The sequence below is a fragment of the Entelurus aequoreus genome, linkage group LG01 (assembly GCF_033978785.1).
Source record: "Entelurus aequoreus isolate RoL-2023_Sb linkage group LG01, RoL_Eaeq_v1.1, whole genome shotgun sequence".
Lineage (NCBI taxonomy): Eukaryota > Metazoa > Chordata > Actinopteri > Syngnathiformes > Syngnathidae > Entelurus > Entelurus aequoreus.
Window position 1 is genome coordinate 90,250,591 of NC_084731.1, and position 19,033 is coordinate 90,269,623.

Here is a 19,033-nt window from a genome sequence, read left to right on the forward strand (position 1 = left end):
TAGACACAGAGCTTCATCAAACATCTGATCCACTGAACAAAGAGCTCCAAAAATCTTGATCCTACACTTCTCTTTTGTAAAGTAAATCTGAACAGCCGATATGGGCATCTACATCAACTATATGATTTGCCTGAGAAGCTGGACAGGACCAAAAAAATAAAAACCTTTTTTTTTTGTGGCGGCCTTAATTCTTTCGTGGCGGGCCGCCACAAATAAATGAATGTGTGGGGAACACTGCAGTGAGTAATTCACTGAAGGGGCGTGTGTAAAATGTCAATTAATGAATGACTGCATGGCGCTTTATATGACATTTTATGACAAACTTGTAGATTTAATTCATTCAAATAGAGCCAAGTTAATGTTAAAATGAATACAAATACATTCAAAACATTGCACGCAGGGTTTAAGTGCCAAAGGTGATGTTGTATACATTCACTGCTACAAATGTACCACAATGGAAACAAGCCTTTTGGCTTTTTGTGCCATCCATTTGCCTTTTTAAAGCATTACATGGATTAACTTCTTTACGATGTCAATACATTTCTCAATCAATCAATCAATCAAAAAAACCTTGGAAATTACAAAAATACATACAAAAATTGATAAAATACATATTTCATAAGATACAATTTAACACCTCTATTTTATACCAGTACCTATCAACTATGATTACAATTTTGACTTATTCCTAGCCCATTCCTGCTCCGTCACTAATAAGAATGTGATAACAAATTTCCCAGGTTTTCTAATTCATGTGTTCATGTTGTTGTTTTGCACGAAAAAATACCTTATTGAACAATTTATTTCACAAAATTGTGTTTAGTCCAAAACATGTATCAAATTAAATTCAAGTTTGAGTCAAATAATATAAAAACAATGCTTTCACTCAAATAGAGTTGTGGAGGAGGGTACAAATAAAATTCTGCTTCGGGCCCCAATTTAGCCAGGGAATTCACACACCTGAAATACAATTGAGAACCTGATCATATTTAGATCACTCAATTTTTTTTCTGTATATTTGATATTTCAACCATGAAGGGGGTGTTATTATCTTAGCGCAGTCCTGTTACCGAAATCACTTTTTTGTTTGTTTACTTTTGAAATACTTTTTTTTGCCCATACCCTGTAATATAGGATAGGATAGGATAGGATAGGATAGGATAGGATAGGATAGGACTTTATTGTCATTGCACAAGAACAACAAAACTATGTTTTCAGCACAAACCCGTTCAAGATTAGGCAAACAAACAGTGTACAGGGTTACAGAACAGGAACGCTGATGGGTCGCCAAAGGCGCCCCGTAAAAGATAAGAAAAAGGTAAAACGCTGGGGAAGAAGATGAGTCTGGAGTGGGAAAAAACCTCCATGCCATGCACACATAAACACATTACATTTAATCACGACAACTCGCAACAGAGGGGCGGGGAGTTGGGGCCCTGGAGGGCGACTGCTGCTATGAAGCGCTGCCAGCCGTCCATCACCCCGAGAGGAAACAAGCGGTGGTGAAGGCGTGGGGTGGGGGAGGGGAGGTGTGTGTGTATGTTCCCATTGTCTTGGGTGTGATGATATAATGTTCATAGACTGGGGCCGTTCTGCATGAAAGCAAAAGTTCGACTCCAGGTGTCGTTGAGGAGGGAGGGAGGTCAAAAGCGTCCATCATTGAGGTGTCCTCGGGGGTGTTTTCAGAAGAGCCTGTTCCTGTTGTTCACAGCGTCAAGGCCATTCGAGGGAGTCAAATCGTAGATTAGGATATTTGTTTTCCGCGAGCAGACAATACAATGACTTGTCTGTTCTATTCGTCCATGCTGGCTGCTCTCATATTAAATTGTTCCTTTTCAAGCTTCTCCATGATGTGATCCATCTTGCCACAGTCTGTGATCCCACAGCCCGGCCCAAACCTTCCATTGCGACGAACAGCCTTTGGGCTCCTTGAGTGGTTGCCATCGTCTTACGAATTTGACGATACACCAGAGCAATGCCCAGCCCAATCAGTAGGTGCCCCGCTGATAAATAAATATACATTTGGTTTCAATAATTCTGGTTACCTAAGAGTTAAAGTAAAATATGTCTTCGTCTTGTTATATACTTCAAAACCAAGCAATTTTTCTGTTATCACAAAAAAACTTTTCGCCACGATTGCTTTAACATAAATTCAATGTTTCATCTTACTGGTTTTCGGGATACGAGCTGTCTCTCGGTTCATTCTTATGCTTTAAGTCAGGAGTTCTTAACCATTGTTGGACCGCAAGCGCCCTCTAGAGGGCTGCCAAAAAATATCTGTTTCTCAGGTGGCCCTTTGTAGTACACTTTTCCACCACCTCTGGCACCAATAACAATCTCAAACAAACAGAAGAAGTCTGGAGCTAAAATCATAGAGAAATTTCTTAAGCGCCAAAAATATGACTAAAGTAGTAAAGCTGTATTTTTTTTCAATAGCACTTATATTTGATTGACCATTCATTTAAGAAACATACTTGTATTTATGATTATAATATTAATTTAGTTACAATGTATTCATTTTAGCGCTACCTAATTGTATGTAAATTTATTTTTATTAGCTTTATGAGTCCCTTCTTTTGCAGTATATTTGATTACTATTTATTTTTGGAATAAGCCTGACCTAAACCTTGATAATAATCTTTGTGATATGAAAAGCTTTATCCTCTTAAATTGTAAGTAGGTTAGATATAATTATTAAATATGAATAAAATCAAGAGTGTAAATATTTGAGGGGGCACTTTGCCCGATGTCAAAAAGGTTCAAATAAAAATATGAACTTGTGAATAATTATCGGGTTACGAGCCTCGCCGCTACGAGTTGGCATAGCAAATGTCAAAGTGAACCCGGTAAGATCCGCCCAAAAAATCCGGTCTTACTCACTAGCACTATCTTTTAGTAAGAGATGGACATAACTTTGTTTTTTCAATCATGGGAAGGAATAAAGTGAGTGTGAAAGACAATGCTGTGAAGAAAAAGTAGATGATATTCATTGAATTAAAGAAATAAATCATCAAAAACCATGACTGACCGAGTAGTTCACTTTGAGTTTGAGTACCGTATTTTCTGGACTATAAGGCGCACTTAAAATCCTTTTTTTTCCTCAAAACTCGACGGTGCGCCTTATAACCCGGTGCGCCTAATGTACGGAATAAGTTTGTTTGAGCTTACTCACCTCGAAGCTATTTTATTTGGTACATGGTGTAATGATAAGTGTGACCAGTAGATGGCAGTCAAACATAAGAGATAAGTGTAGACTGCACTATGATTGCAATGTCTCAAGTAAACAACACCAACATTTTAAATGTTCCATTGAAAATAAAGAACATTACACACGGCGCTCAAAAATGTATCAAAATGTTTTAGTATGACTTTGGTAAGCTATGAAGCCGCATTAAACATACGAGTATTATTATGGTGTGTGTATAAGGTAAGACATATTATCTGGCGTTTTGTTTCGCAATATTATGCGAAACCTTCTGGTACCTTCTTACCTTCTGGTACCTGCTGATCTGTATTTGGGATCTGCATAAGTCCTAAAATTGCGTGCGTCCGCGAGTCGATAAGCTTCTTCTTTTTCCTCAATCTTCTTGTTATGTGACATTCATCCTCCGCTGTTAAGGTAAGTTAAACGTAGCCATTTCTAATATAAAGTAGTGTAAAGTTCTTTGTTATATTTGTAACTAAACTCGCCATGAAAGTGCTAAAACATACCGGTGTAGTGAGTTGACATTATTCACCCAAGGAACTTTAGTTATTAGAGTTCCGGTCGGACGGTTTTTCACGGTACACATTTCCTGTTGTTGTTGTTTCCGGATGAGGAGATGCTGCTCCGTTATTGATTGAAGTAAAGTCTGAATGTCGTTAAAACAGTTAGCTCCATCTATAAGATTGTGCAAGTTTCTCCCCTCCGGGTTCCTCGGACCACCAAGCACTGACATGAGAGCTGGATCAGGTTCACAATATAGTTTTATTTTGCAATAAATTGTCTTGCTTTTCAGCAATTGTTTTGTGTCTGTCTGTCTCTCTCTCGCTCGCTCTTGCTCCAACTCCAACTCCACTCTCCTCCCCGGCTGCTGCCTTTTAACCGAGGGACAGGTGATTCGATAATCAGGCCCAGGTGGGCCATCTACGCACCTGTCGCTGATCTCGAAGCCGGTCCTGGCACACCCCGTTTCGCTGCGGGTTCGCAGGCCACGCCCCCCTCCACAAAGATGATCTGTAAAACATAATCTATGCAACATTTTGACCAAAGAACCACCATTACATGTTATGTAGACCACAAGGAAGTGTTTTCCATTTAGAAAAAAATTATAATAATATGAGCCCTTTAATGCGCTCTATAATCCGGGGCACCTTATACATGAAAAAGGATAAACAAAATAGACCATTCATCGGCAGTGCGTCTTATAGTCCGGTGCGCCCTATGCGGTATAACACTGCTCGTCTGCACCAGACTGAAGCAGAACGAGTAAATAACGCCAGCCAAGGGTATTAAAATTGTATCGAAGCAGCGGACATTTATCCATGAAAATATGTTACTTTCAGTCCTGTTACTCAAATGAGTCATCTTAGGCTTTACAATGTTAAAGCAAATAGAGTTGCCTGAGTACTTCAATGTGTTTATTATTAGATTTAGAGTTGGGGGAAAACCCCCAGAAATGTACGTTTATTTTGAGAGAGTTACATCATGGTACCGATTTGGTGGAATGGCTCTTATACAACTCACATTCCTTCTGTGTTTACACCAATATCTATTTCAACTAGACCTGCTGTACGGAATTAGTTTTTGTGTCTCTTTTTGTTTTTGTTCCAGGAGCTGTCGAGCTTTGCAGCCTTACATGGTGAAGAGTCTTCTCTCACCCAAAACTGGAGCGAGAGGATCTGAGAGAGAGGCCTAATGTTGCAGCTGCCCTTTTCCAGCACACACCAGGTGACAGCAGTAATGTGCAGATCAATGAATTAAGGCCAAACGGGACAAAAAACAATGACTCGTGTTGTTTGGGAACAGTTGGTACTAGGGTTGTACGGTATACCGGTATTAGTATAGTACCGCGATACTAATGAATCATATTCGGTACTATACCACCTCTGAAAAGTACCGGTCCTCCTGTAAGTACTTGGTATCAGATCAATACCTAAATTTGTGGTATCATCCAAAACTAATGTAAAGCATCCAAACAACAGAAGATTAAGTGATTATTACATTTTAACAGAAGTGTAGATAGAACATGTTAAAAGAGAAAGGAAGCTGATATTAACAGTAAATGAACAAGTAGATTATAATCACTTTTTACAGTTTGACCTTCATAATGTTGACAAAATAATAAAATGATAAATAACACAATATATTACTGCATACGTCAGCAGACTAATTAGGAGCCTTTGTTTGCTTAATTACTACTAAAAGACAAGTTGTCTAGTAAGTTCTCTATTTTATTTAAGGACAAACTTGCAATAAGAAACATATGTTTAATGTACCCTAAGATTTTTTGTTAAAATAAAGCCAATAATGCCATTTTTTATGGTCCTCTTTATTTAGAAAAGTGTTGAAATAATTTTGGTACCAGTACCAAAATATTGGTATCGGGACCACACTAGTTGGTAATAATTATGTGCAGTAAAACTGTATGTTGCTTTTTGTCTGAGAGTAACTCTGGTGATCAAAGCTCATGCAATACCGCTGCCCCTTAGGTTTAATTGTGATGAGTCACATACATTGTGTGCAATGTGGATGTTGTTGAATTTCTACACGCGTAAACATCTGCAGTTTGTTGTGTGAGTGTATTACCACTAAACCTTCTATTTTACCTATGCAAAAAACAAAATGCACATTGTTTATGTAAAATACACAATAGATGTTATACTTTTGCAATGTTTGTTGTATGCTTTTATTTTCAGTCTTACAAAGCTAAATGAATAAAGAAGTGTAAAGAAAGAAAACTGAGGAAGGAAAATATTTCAAAAGAAGTAACATCAATCCTCAACAAAACTATTGGGGCTTCTGTTTCATCCTGCTGTTAACTGGCTGCACACGCTGGAAACGAGTAGCGAGGGCAAAGTGAATTTATTGACACTGCAGTGTGAAAGACGGTGTTTACTTTGCAATTAAGTAAACGCAGTCTCAAAGGAATATAGCCTGCTTGAAAAAACTGAAACGTAAAGCAAAATCGAAAGTGGAATCGGAACCGTAAAAATCGTATCAATTCCCATCCCTAGCTTTGACAGATGAACCCCGGTTATAAAAGGTGGGAGCAGCACACCGTCTCTCACCTAAAAAAAAAAAAAAAAAAGCCTTCATGCAGGCCCTAGGAACAAGTCCACGTCCACGTCCACTACCCCTTTTTTCCTATCCCAACTCTTCTAAGCCCTGTGGCAATGGGAAAGGGGCATACGGTAGGTGAAAGATGTCACTGGAAACCGCAGTTTGAATCCTGCCTGCAGGTGGTTCAAGATATTGGTCATCTGATTGTTGACCTGAAGATGACAACATCGTTTGGCAGCATTCTGAAGGACCAAGCGACTCTCTTTAGGGACAGCTTGCTCCTCGTGGAGACCGGCCTAGGAAATGTGGCCTAAACAAAGCTCATCTTTGTACCACCCAGTTCAAAGACCAGTGGCTCTGCACCTGCCCCCTTATGATGCAACTGGACTCAATCAAGCATGCTGGAACATCAGGACCATGCTAAAAACAGCGAAGCGCAACCGTCCTCAAAATTGCTCTGCTTTAGTTTCGAATAAACTCTCCCACCTAAACATCGACATCACTGCCCTTAGCAAAGTTTGCTTCTGAGACACAGGCATCCTCGAAAGCAAGCCGCAAAGTTAGAGAACCTACCATTAGGTCATTCCGACCGCATCATCTCCATGCGCCTACCACTGAGAAAAAAACAGTTTGTTACCCTCTTTAGCCTGTATGCTACCACCCTTCAAACAGACCCTGCCGACAAATACTTTTTTTTTTTTTATAAAGACCTCTGCAAAAGACAAGGTTGCTATCCTTAGCGATTTCAACGGCAGAGTAGGAAAGGGGTTCTTGGGAAAAATGGCGTTGGAAACTGCAATGACAACGGGCGTCTCTTGCTGGAAGTCTACGCAGAGCTGCAGCTGACAGTCACCAACACCACAACCTGGATGCATCCTCGGTCCAAACATTGGCTTATATATTAGACTATGTCCTTGTGTGCCAACAAGACCTCAGAGATGTTTTGCACACCATCTCCCTCAAGGATCCCTGTCCTGAAATGTTTTGGGCCCACCTGTAAACCACCATCCTGCAGTTCTCTGAAGGTATCTTAGGGTTCTCCACAAAGTGGAACAAAGACTGGTTTGACAAAAATAGCAGAAATCCAACTGCTGGCGAAGAAGAGATCTGCCCACTAGGCTCACCTAGAAAACCCAGCTTTGTGCCAACACTGGTGACCACGGGGCCTTGTAATAAGCTTCAAAGGCAGTCTATGGCCCCTCGCACCAAGTGGTTACCCCCTTGCGCAGTACAGATGGCCAAGCACTCCTCACAAATAAGGCTTCCATCCTGAACCGCTGGGCAGAACATTTCCAGACCCTCTTTAGCGCTGACCACTTCGTCCACAAACCTGCAATCCAGCATATCCTTCATCATCCCGTGAAAGTAGAGCTGGATGAAGCGCCGACCTTTGAGGAGGCCATCAAATCCACAAACCAGCTTACGTATGGCAAAGCGGCAGGCGTCGATTGCATTCTGCCATAAATTTGGATGCACAAATGAGCAGCCGTGCACCCCAAACTTATTCTCTCTTCCTATGCTGCTGGGAACAGGGAAAGCTACCGCAAGATTTCTGAGATGCTGTTATCTTCACCCTAAATAAGAACAAAGGTTAAATGTCTGACTGCTCAAACATTGGGGGTTCCCTCTCCTCTCAATCGCAGGCCAATTCTAGCAAGAGTTCTCCTCAACAGACTGGTACCTACTGTGTCATAACTCCACCTCCCATAGAGCCAGTGTGGCTTCAGATCGAACAAGGGTACCACTGACATGGTCTTTGTGCTCAGGCAGCTCTAAGAAAAATGCTGTGAACAAAACAAAGGTCTGTATGTCACATTCGTAGACCTGACAAAGGCTTTCTATACTGTATTTAGAAAAGGCCTCTGGCAGATCCTGTAGCATCTTGGCAATTCCTCAATGTTCCTCAGAAAGGTCTTGCAGCTGCATGAAGATTAGAGTTATCAGGTCAAAAACAGCAACGACCTCTCAGAACCTTTCCCGATCGATCAGCAATGGGGTGAAGCAAGGCTGCGTCCTCGCACCAACTCTCTTAAGTTAAAGTTAAAGTTAAAGTACCAATAATTGTCACACACACACTAGGTGTGGTGAAATTTGTCCTCTGCATTTGACCCATCCCCTTGTTCACCCCCTGGGAGGTGAGGGGAGCAGTGGGCAGCAGCGGTGCCGCGCCTGGGAATCATTTTGGTGATTTAACCCCCATCTTCACAATCTTCCTTCAGTATGATGCTTCAACGGGCCACGAAAGACCGCAGTGACAAAGATGGCATCTGCATTCGATACCGCACTGATGGCAGCCTGTTCAACTTACTACACCTACAGGCCCAAACCAAGACCCTAGAGCAACTGATTCAGGAGTTACTCTTCGATGACCATGCCACCCTCATAACCCACAGAGAGACTGCCCTGTAAAATGTAACACTCTGCTTCGCAGAGGCATCCCCTCAAAGGCAGCCTGAAGAAGACAGATGTGTTCTACCAGCGCACCCCCCAGGAAGCGTACTGCCTAGCCAACATTACTATTGGCGAGACAGAACTGAAGGCTGTCTATCAGTACACCATCTCCTCTAAAGCATGAATCAACAAAGCAATAGACAACAGACTGGCCAATGCAGGCAGTGGTTTGGCAGACTCCACAGTCATGTCTTGAACAACAAGCACCCGAAGAAAGCCAAAAAATCAGCGTGGGTGCATACTGATGAAAACGCAGCTATGCTGGGCATGGCACGTCTCTAGAATGGAGGATCATTGCCTACCTAGGATCATCCTCTATCGTGACAGAGCATCACCAAAGAAAAAGTACAAAGACTCCTACAAAACATCCCTGTTCAACTGCCACAGACAGTGGTTAGCCCTTCCCACAGACCGAGGGCCTGGGTCACACTCAGTTCACCAGTCAGTCTCCTCCTTTGCGAGCAACCGTAGGGCTGCCCTTGAGGAGAAGAGTCGGAGGAGGAAGAATCGTGTTGCCACAGCACAAACCCCGGAACGTCATTCCCCTGCAGCCGCTGGGGCCAAGTGTGTCTGTCACGAATAGGCCTCGTCAGCCACCAGCGAGCCTGCGCCAGAGTTGGTCAACGCCCTTAAATCTTCATTCGGAAGCCAAGCCAAGAGAAGAGTAGAAGCTCTGTTTTATAAAATACAATTATGTTTGAGGATCACAAGGAGTTAAAGTTCAACATGCTGAAATGTTTATAGGGAAGGGTTTTCCTACCAAAATGTTAATATCTTTTTTTTGTTGAATCATGTAGAAAAATATATATATATTTTTAGTCTGCAGTGGTTGTTTACTCTGGAGGACTTTCTGCTGCTGTTGGCAGCGTTACACACATTCCCTCTCCCGTTAAGTCTCCCCCATCTGCCCTTTCCTCCCTCTGTACTCCAGATTTAGATAGCTATGTGAAGAGCCCCACAAAGAGTTTCTCCCCCGAGACTTGCACAAGAGAGTGGGATTTATCCTATTTAATGAACTTAGGAATCTCAGTCCTTCTGAAACCATCCATCCATTTACTTGTCCTCGTTAGGGTTACAGGTGAGCTGGAACTTGTCCCAGCTGACTTTGGACTGGTCTCCAATGTAGACAAACAAGCATTCACACTTACAAATGGATGATTTAGAGTCTCTAATTAACTGGTATGCATTTTTTTTGGAATGTGGGAGGAAACTACCCCAAAGGATGTCCAGGCAACCTAAAAAATATGTGAATTTTTGTTGGAACTAGGGTTGCACGATGTAGACGATACACGATATAAATGATGTGAATTTGGCTGCCGATACAGTTCTCAATATTATCATCAAATCGTGATAATGCATGTTGATGATAGATTCTAACTTTGTCCCACAAATTTGACAGTGACAACCGAACAAAGGTGTCCTCAACGCAGAGTAGCGTCTTTGCTAGCAAGTTAGCAACTTACAAGTATCTTTATCACTTAAGGATAAATAGCTAAACATGCCATAAGAGGAAACAATAAGCCATGCTAACCACTGAGACAGAACACTTGAATGTAAACAGTTGTGGCCAGATCGAAATACCAATATCTACAGTAATAATACCGAGTAGAGTATCAGTATATGGTCAATGATACAGAGATTAAATCGATATATGTTGTGAAATGTGTTATTTACACAGACATATTTTGTAAATGTAAGGGTCTGCCACAAGGCAGGAAAACGAATAATTAAACAAAACAGAAGTCATCGTCATGGACCCACTAACTGCGTAAGCTAGCTCTCCAATCAACTAACAGACTCAATAACTCCACGGTTATTACAAAACTGAAACAATACAAAAGGAATGACATTGTAAGTTGATAATACTAACACAGACACTCGTAAACATGGTAGCATATTAGCTAATGCTAACGACGCTAGTTTCATTGCATTACGATAGCACGTACAAATATGCATGAAAACTCTCCTACAGACATCACACATGGAACAGTTGAGTAAGTAAGGATTGTTTTAGTTGTCTTGTAAAACTTACAAACATTGCTTGGAGTCATGAATGAAGAATCCATATGAGTAGAAACGCTATGGATGGCTAGAAGACGGAACGGCACTTGTACTTCAGGTTGAAAGCTTAATCCAAGCAGAAGGGCACTGCAACACCTGCAGTGAGCGAACTCATCCAAAAGATGATCTATTAAACAAGACAAGAGGCAAAGAATTAAACAGAGACAGAATTAAATTTGGTCTCAATATTGAGGAGAGTCGTCTGTACACTGTACCCTTGCACAGTATCTCAGCACGCTCTGCCAAAAGATTGCATGCCTCCTTTTATTTTGGACCCTCCCCCGACCACATGGCCACCACTGTTTCCAAAGGATAAAGTTCACAGAAAAGGTCGTAAACAATTCACAGAAAAGGTCTGTTCAAAAAGAGTTTGTAAAATAGTTCCAAAAGAGGTCCATAAAATAGTTCAAAAAGACATTCGTAAAATACTTCAAAAAGAGGTCGTCTGGAAATTGGGCAGATCCTGCCATCTCTCAGCTTTGAAGTCCTTGGGTTAGAACAATATCCTTCTGTTGATTACCATACATGAAAGAAAACAGGAACACCTTCATCTTGCTATTCCCCCCCTTACACAGTGGAGTTTTACGAGCCTTACTCTTGGTAGGTTTCAAAGACAGCTTTTGTCTTCTCACCAGAAGCTCAATGTATCGCAAAGTTTTTGTGATAACTTACAAACAATTATTCTAACATATGGCACCAGAGCACAAACAATAACACGCCTTTTCAGTGTCTTTGCTTGTTTTTAAAAAAAAACGATTTGCATCATGGCCGTCTGCGAAAGAAGATCCATAAGTTAGCCATATGGCTTTATAAGCCTCCGGGTGCAAAGCGTAGGGAAAAAGTAGTGGCTTATAGTCCGGCATTTACGGTAAATTATTTTTTTTGTTTTTGTTATTGTTGAAAAACCTTCGGAATTAAGTAAATAAGTTGTAATATTTCCGAATCGTGATTCCTTTTTTATTCCCATTCTAAATCAATTCATCATTTTCAGAAATCAATTCAATAAATAAAAAACAAAATAACTAAAAATTGTTGTTCTCCGCTTAGTGGCTGCGTCATACGTCAGTAGCCAAGAGGAGCTTTTGAAACCTGAATTTAATTTGGACAGATTTATTTGCGTATAAAATAAAACATGAAATCATGAAGTCTTTTCTGACCTATAAATGTTGTTACAATGTTGGATGGTCGTGTTAAACAATGTTAGAGTGTCTAATTATAAGTTTCATGCATTCTAGCACGCAGTTTTGGATGCCTCTAAACCAGGGGTGTCCAGACTTTTTCCACTGAGGGCCGTACACGGAAAAATTTAAGCATGCGGGGGCCATTTTGATATTTTTTATTTTCAAACCTTAACAAAATATATGGATTTTTTTTTTTTAACCTTTAGGGCTCCCGGGGACCATAAAGGGTCTCAGTCATTAAACTGTTAAAAATAAGTCAAATTATTATTATAATTTTTTATTTAACGCTTACAGTAAATCTCTATATCAACTTGAGGTGGATATAAAGTAAAAAAATTAAAAAAAAGGTTTTCTGTCAAAGACAACTTTGTTTTTTATAGTAAAACTGAAATATGCAGTATTTAGTAATTAGAGCCTTAAAAGATCAATAATGCAGGACACCATTGATTTTAATTCTTTAATATTTTTGAGTAATCACAGTGCAAAGTTAAATAAAATCCTACTAAATATATTTGGGATCCAAAAGGTCCCCAACTCATAAAGTGATACATTTTTATTAGGTTTTTTTTACTTTTAACACTTAAATTGCGAGATCAACTTCAGATATATCTGTCGATTTTACGTTTGAACTATTATTTTGTTTGTTTTATGCTCTTTTGTCGAATAAAAGTTTGATGTTTTTATATGGCAACCACACAATACATGCAATATTTTTTCCACATAAAACATTTTAAAGTGATATTTTTTAACTAATAATTCATTATAACATAGATTTTTAGTCTTTTTTTTTTTTTTTAGCAATGGCAAATAAAAGAAAAATAAACAAAGACAAAAGAAAAAAAACAGCCTGCATGGCAGCTTTGTGTCAACATTGCAACTTTTTCTTGTTAGATTTCACCTCATTCCACTTTTTTAAAATGTTTTTTAAAATTTTTGCAATATTATCATTTTTGCAGAATGTGTGGCGGGCCGGTAAACAATTAGCTGCGGGCCGCAAATGGCCCCCGGGCCGCACTTTGGACACCCCTGCTCTAAACACTTGGTTTGCAGTGTGGCTATGGTGTGACATCACAGTGAGGTGGACACACTAATTTGGACATCAAGCCGAGCACTCAGCCAGATGGGGAGGAGCTATTCCCCTTCTGTTCAGGCTATGAGGAAACAAAACATGTGGGATGAAGTATTATTTTCGTCTGGTGGTATTATTTTCACGTTGAGGCATGTGCATAACAACACCTATGTGCGACATGCTAAAAGCAGCATTTATGTCACCGGGTGAATCTATGTAATGTTTCTGAATTTCATACTCGACTGTGTAGGGAATAAATATAGTGGCGATGACTTCACGACATTTATTTAAACGATAAAAAAGATACACTATATTGCCAAAAGTATTTGGCCACCCATCCAAATGATCAGAATCAGGTGTCCTAATCAATAAAATCAAGCACTTAGGCATGGAGACTGTTTCTATAAACATTTGTGAGAGAATGTCATAGGATGCCACCTGTGCAACAAATCCAGTCGTGAAATTTTCTCGCGATTAAATATTCCAAAGTCAACTGTCGGCATTATTATAAGAAAATGGAAGAGTTTGGGAACAACAGCAACTCAGCCACGTAAACTGACAGAGAGGGGTCAGCGGATGCTGAAGCGTGTAGTGCAAAGAAGTCGCCGACTTTCTGCACAGTCAGTTGCTACAGAGCTCCAAACTTCATGTGACCTTCCAATTAGCCCACGTACAGTACGCAGAGAGCTTCATGGAATGTGTTTCCATGGCCGAGCAGCTGCATCTAAGCCATACATCACCAAGTCCAATGCAAAGCGTGGGATGCAGTGGTGTAAAGCACGTCGCCACTGGACTCTAGAGCAGTGGAGACGCCTTCTCCGGAGTGATGAATCACGTTTTTCCATCTGGCAATCTGATGGACGAGTCTGGGTTTGGAGGTTGCCAGGAGAACGCTACATTTCGGACTGTATTGTGCCGAGTGTGAAATTTGGTGAAGGAGGAATTATGGTGTGGGGTTGTTTTTCAGGAGTTGGGCTTGGCCCCTTAGTTCCAGTGAAAATAACTGTGGAGGTCTTGCTCCTCCGGGTTCTGTGGACCACCAATGACGGACATGACAGCCGTGTTCATCTTTGCGAACAAGGATTTATTTTTCAATAAGTTGTGCTTTTCAGCCATGTTAAAGTTTCTCTCGCTCGTTCTCCACCATCAACCACCTCCTCTCCTTCCAGACTGCTGCCTTTAACAGAGCGACAAGTGATCAGACAAACACTCACAGCTCAACGCACCTGTCACTAATCTCGAAGCCGATCCTGACACACCCCGCTTCGCTGCAGGTCCGCAGGCCACGCCCCCCCCCCACATTAACATTGAATGCTGCAGGATACCAAAACATTTTGGACAACTCCATGCTCCCAACCTTGTGGGAACAGTTTGGAGCGGGCCCCTCCCTCTTCCAACATGACTGTGCACCAGTGCACAAGGCAAGGTCCATAAAGACATGAATGACAGAGTCTGGTGTGGATGAACTTGACTGGCCTGCACAGAGTCCTGACCTGAACCCGATAGAACACCTTAGGGATGAATTAGAACGGAGACTGAGAGCCAGGCCTTCTCGACCAACATCGGTGTGTGACCTCACCAATGCGCTTTTGGAAGAATGGCGGAAAATTCCTATAAACACACTCTGCAACCTTGTGGACAGCCTTCCCGGAAGAGTTGAAGCTGTAATAGCTGCAAAAGGTGGACCGACGTCATATTGAACCCTATGGGTTAGGAATGGGATGGCACTTCAAGTTCATATGTGAGTCAAGGCAGGTGGCCAAATACGTGTTTGGCAATATAGTGTATATTATGATACTTTTGGAGAGGGTTGGGCGTGGTATCATTTGCAATCTCGGATTGCCTGCAATATCAAACATCTTGCAGACAGACTCAAAAAACAGGTTGTAAAAATGACTGTAGGGCAGAATTTTCTCAACATTTACACCAAATCATGACCAATATACATTATCTAGACCAGTGCCGGAGGACGTTACTGTATATAAGCCGTGTTATGTTTTGCATATCTGTTTGGCTCCTTTGATAGTAAAAGTTGCCAACCCTCTCGTCTTTACGATGTACAACTTCCCATCTATCAACCGCTCTCAAAGCCGTGCTGTGACAATACTAACCATAAGCCTGTCCTACCCTTCCACCTGTCCATCCGAAATAATAAACAAAGTCATATAGGCAACGGAAATAAATCAGGCACAATAAACTTCCAGTAAAGAGAGAGTGGCACAAATCCGGTATGCACACCAGAAGCGGCGTGGCGAAGTTGGTAGAGTGGCTGTGCCAGCAATCGGAGTGTTGCTGGTTACTGGGTTCAATCCCCACCTTCTACCATCCTAGTCACGTCCGTTGTGTCCTTGGGCAAGACACTTTACCCTTGCTCCTGATGGCTGCTGGTTAGCGCCTTGCATGGCAGCTCCCGCCATCAGTGTGTGAATGTGTGTGTGAATGGGTGAATGTGGAAATACTGTCAAAGCGCTTTGAGTACCTTGAAGGTAGAAAAGCGCTATACAAGTATAACCCATTTATCATTTATTATTTATAAGACATCCTAGTATCAATTCCTAATGGCTTTTAAAATAGTGAGCAATACAACACGACCACAACAGACTACTGTGCTTAACAATAATCCCAATAAGCCCATTCCGGCCGTACATGTCCTAAAAGGAAGACGCTCCTAAAATAAAAGCACAATTCTGTAGTGGGATTTATGCCCGTTGTGTCGCCGGTATATTAATACCAATCAAACAGGTGACACTGCCCAGAGATACCGAGATAGACTTTTACAGTAGCCCCTTGTTGTTTCAATGTTAGAAACCCAATCAGCTTGAAATAAGAATGTTGCAATCAGGGTTTTATTTTGATTCTGATACCGATCATCCATTAGTTTAACATGATTAGCCTCGTCTGCCAGTGATAAAGGTACTTAATATATTAGGACATACCGTTTATTTGCCTCAAATGAGGTGATTATTATCCTTTTAGGGCAGGGGTCGGCAACCCAAAACATGGAAAGAGCCATATTGAACCAAAAATACAAAAACCTAATCTGTCTGGAGCCGCAAAAAATGAAAAGCCGTATATAATAATAATAATAATAATAATAGATTTTATTTGTAAAAAGCACTTTACATTGAGTAAACAACCTCAAAGTGCTACAGTGTATTAAAAAAATAAAAATAAAAACTAGAACAGCCAAATCGCTAAAACTAGTATGCATATATCTTTAAAAAAAAAAGGCTTTTTTAAAAAGAAGGGTTTTTAGGCCTTTTTTAAAAGCATCCACAGTCTGTGGTTCCCTCAGGTGGTCAGGGAGAGCATTCCACAGACTGGGAGCGGCGGAGCAGAAAGCCCGGTCTCCCATTGTTCGTAGCTTTGTCCTCAGAGGTTAGCCTGTCCGGAGCGGAGGTGTCGTGTGGAGGATTTGGGGGTGAGTAGTTCTTTGAGGTAGAGAGGGGGCATTTCCATGAAGGCACTGGTGGGTTAGTAGGGAGACTTTGAATTCAATCCTGAGTGGAACAGGAAGCCAGTGAAGGGATTTGAGAGTTGCTGTGATATGATCATATTTCCGCACTCTCATCAGGATCCTAGCAGCACTATTCTGGATGTATTGCAGCTTCTGGATGTTCTTGCTGGGGATCCCGACAAGAAGTGCGTTGCAGTAGTCTAGCCTGTATATAAGTCTTATAATGAAGGCAACACATGATGTAAGTGTCTATATTTGTTACGTTTGCAGGAGGAGTGAGACGGCACAGACACAAGGGGGCGTAAAAGCTTCATGTTTTATTATATATATATAATGACAATATATATACAGTATACATTGGCGCCGGATAGCAGGTTGAGCAGGCTTTTGAAGGCAGGACCTCTCATTAGCGCCAGGTGCCTTGAATGCCGGTGATTGATTGCAGCTGCTGGCTGCAGCAAGAGTGACGCGTGCGGAGATGAGCGGGCGGCGGCTTACTGAGGAATGCGCAATGGCATACCGTGACAATATTAGCTATAATAGCCTACTATCAAGATGACTACTGTATGTGTCACAGGCTGAAGCAAATCTTCCTTGACAGAAATGTTGAAATGTAATATTTATTCTACACATTTTTACAACATTAGTAAATCAGAGGCTACTCAGAAGGTGAGATAACTCCTCTAAAATACTGACTTCTAATGGCCAAAGGTATAAATGTGTGTGTCCAAGTTAAAGGAAACGACAGGCTGTCTTCTTTTAAAATATTTATTACAATCTTTGGCAAGCTGGGTAATGTTTGCTGTGGTCTGGAACAACATGGCACACAAACAACACAATCTGAAATGCAGCCAATATTAAATACAGGTGTGTCATTATATACAAAAAGGATAAAAGTCAAGGAAATTAAATGAGCTCAAATATACCTACAAATGAGGCATAATGATGCAACATGTGCATACAGCTAGCCTAAATAGCATGTTAGCATTGATTCGCTTGCAGTCATGGACTGACAAAATATGCCTTATTGGCACGCCACACAAGTCAATAACATCAACAAAGCGCACCTTTTGTGAATTCACGCACAGCATAAAACTTTTGGTGGACAAAATGAGACAAAGGAGTGGAAGATTTTACACAGTCCACACTATGGTGTGTTCAAGAACCGCCGAAATTGGTAGGACAAAAGGATGTTCACCAAATACTCTCATCAGTGAAGCATACACACAAACATATTAAACAGTGGACTTTCTAACAATGGGGAAGGTTTGTGTCATGTTTGTCCTCAAACAAAAAAACATACTAAACCCAAAAAAAAACTATTTCCCCCCCCCCCCCATCTTTTTCCATTTTCAATCCTTTTTTAAAAATGCCACAGGGAGCCACTAGGGCATAAAATAGATAAACAGCTCTGATACATTTACTATATTACTTAAAAGAAAACTGGTTTTGTTTGATAAAATGCTACCCAAACATGTACTTAAGTAGACCTGGGCAAATTAAGGCCCGGGGGCCACATGCGGCCCGTTAAGCTTTTCAATCTGGCCCGCTGGACATTGCCAAATAATTTTTTTAGATCTTTAAGATGGAAAGTGTAGCTGCCATTATGATGTGCAGTCATGTTTTCTAATGACCGTAAGTCTTCAACTATACAAAGTATTTCAATGCTTGGAATCTGCGCTTTTGCATGATATACTAGTTACTATGGTAATCTAATTAGTTACTATGGTAATGTAAGTCACAGCAGCTCAGACGAGGCACCAAGCAGTGTGGGTGGGGAGCGTTTCCACAGAGTGTTTCCAGAGTGGCCAGCCTGAAACGTGGGTGTCACGGACAGACGCCGAAGGAGATTTTTACAACAAAGTTTAAAGCTTAGTGATGTATCAGATTGTAGGTGGGGGTTTTTTACCCTTCACGTTCATATTCAGCTTTGTTTGTTGCATTTGTGTTGCGTTTCGCTTGATTGTAAAGTATGCCGATGGAGAAGGGGTGTGACGTTCATATGTTGTCAATATTCAGTGTTTTATTGTTCATAGTTGATATTGTTAATCCCACATTCTTTATTTTCATGTACATTCTGGGTAAAAAAAAGGGCGTTGTGTGTCTCCATACACAGAAGGGAGCCACTCCCCTAAACCGGGGGTCAGCAACCCGCGGCTCTCATGCAGCTCGACCCCCGGTTTAGGGGAGTGGCTCCATTCTGTGTATGGAGACACACAATTAGCTGCTAGCCTGTCAACAGGGGGACTAAAAATAAATACAGTCTAAGCCAGTGGGGTTCAGCATTTGTGACCAAATCTGAAGGGCATTAATCTCACTTATTTTTTCATGAAAATACTGATCAGTGGTCGATCGACCGGCACATCCTTAGCTTAGACACATCCGCAATGTGCTTCACTCCCACTCTGATCCTGGTCATCAACTCAAGGAAATATTCAAGTCGTAAAAAAGTCAATAAATAGAGACTACATAATGCACCGTCTATCTATGCTACTCTATCAGAATCCTATAAAACATGTCGTAATAGACCTGTACTCGTACTGAGGTTTCCA

General features: G+C 41.1%; 1 protein-coding gene across 7 annotated transcripts in view; it reads left to right on the top strand.

The window, feature by feature from the left end:
- The window catches only part of LOC133658928 (protein FAM184A-like), a 141,216-nt gene that overhangs the window by 105,782 nt on the left and 16,401 nt on the right, over positions 1-19,033 (top strand). For 2 of the 7 annotated variants that reach the window (XM_062061456.1, XM_062061507.1), the window contains 2 exons: positions 1,841-1,991; positions 4,814-4,930. The exons of 3 other annotated variants lie outside the window; for them this stretch is intronic. In XM_062061456.1, coding sequence (XP_061917440.1) covers positions 1,841-1,933 — 93 coding nt within the window. In that variant the 3' untranslated portion in view covers positions 1,934-1,991; positions 4,814-4,930. Of the gene's footprint in view, positions 1-1,840; positions 1,992-4,813; positions 4,931-19,033 lie in introns of those variants that run through there. 2 more of the 7 variants (XM_062061499.1, XM_062061491.1) reach the window with 1 other exon arrangement.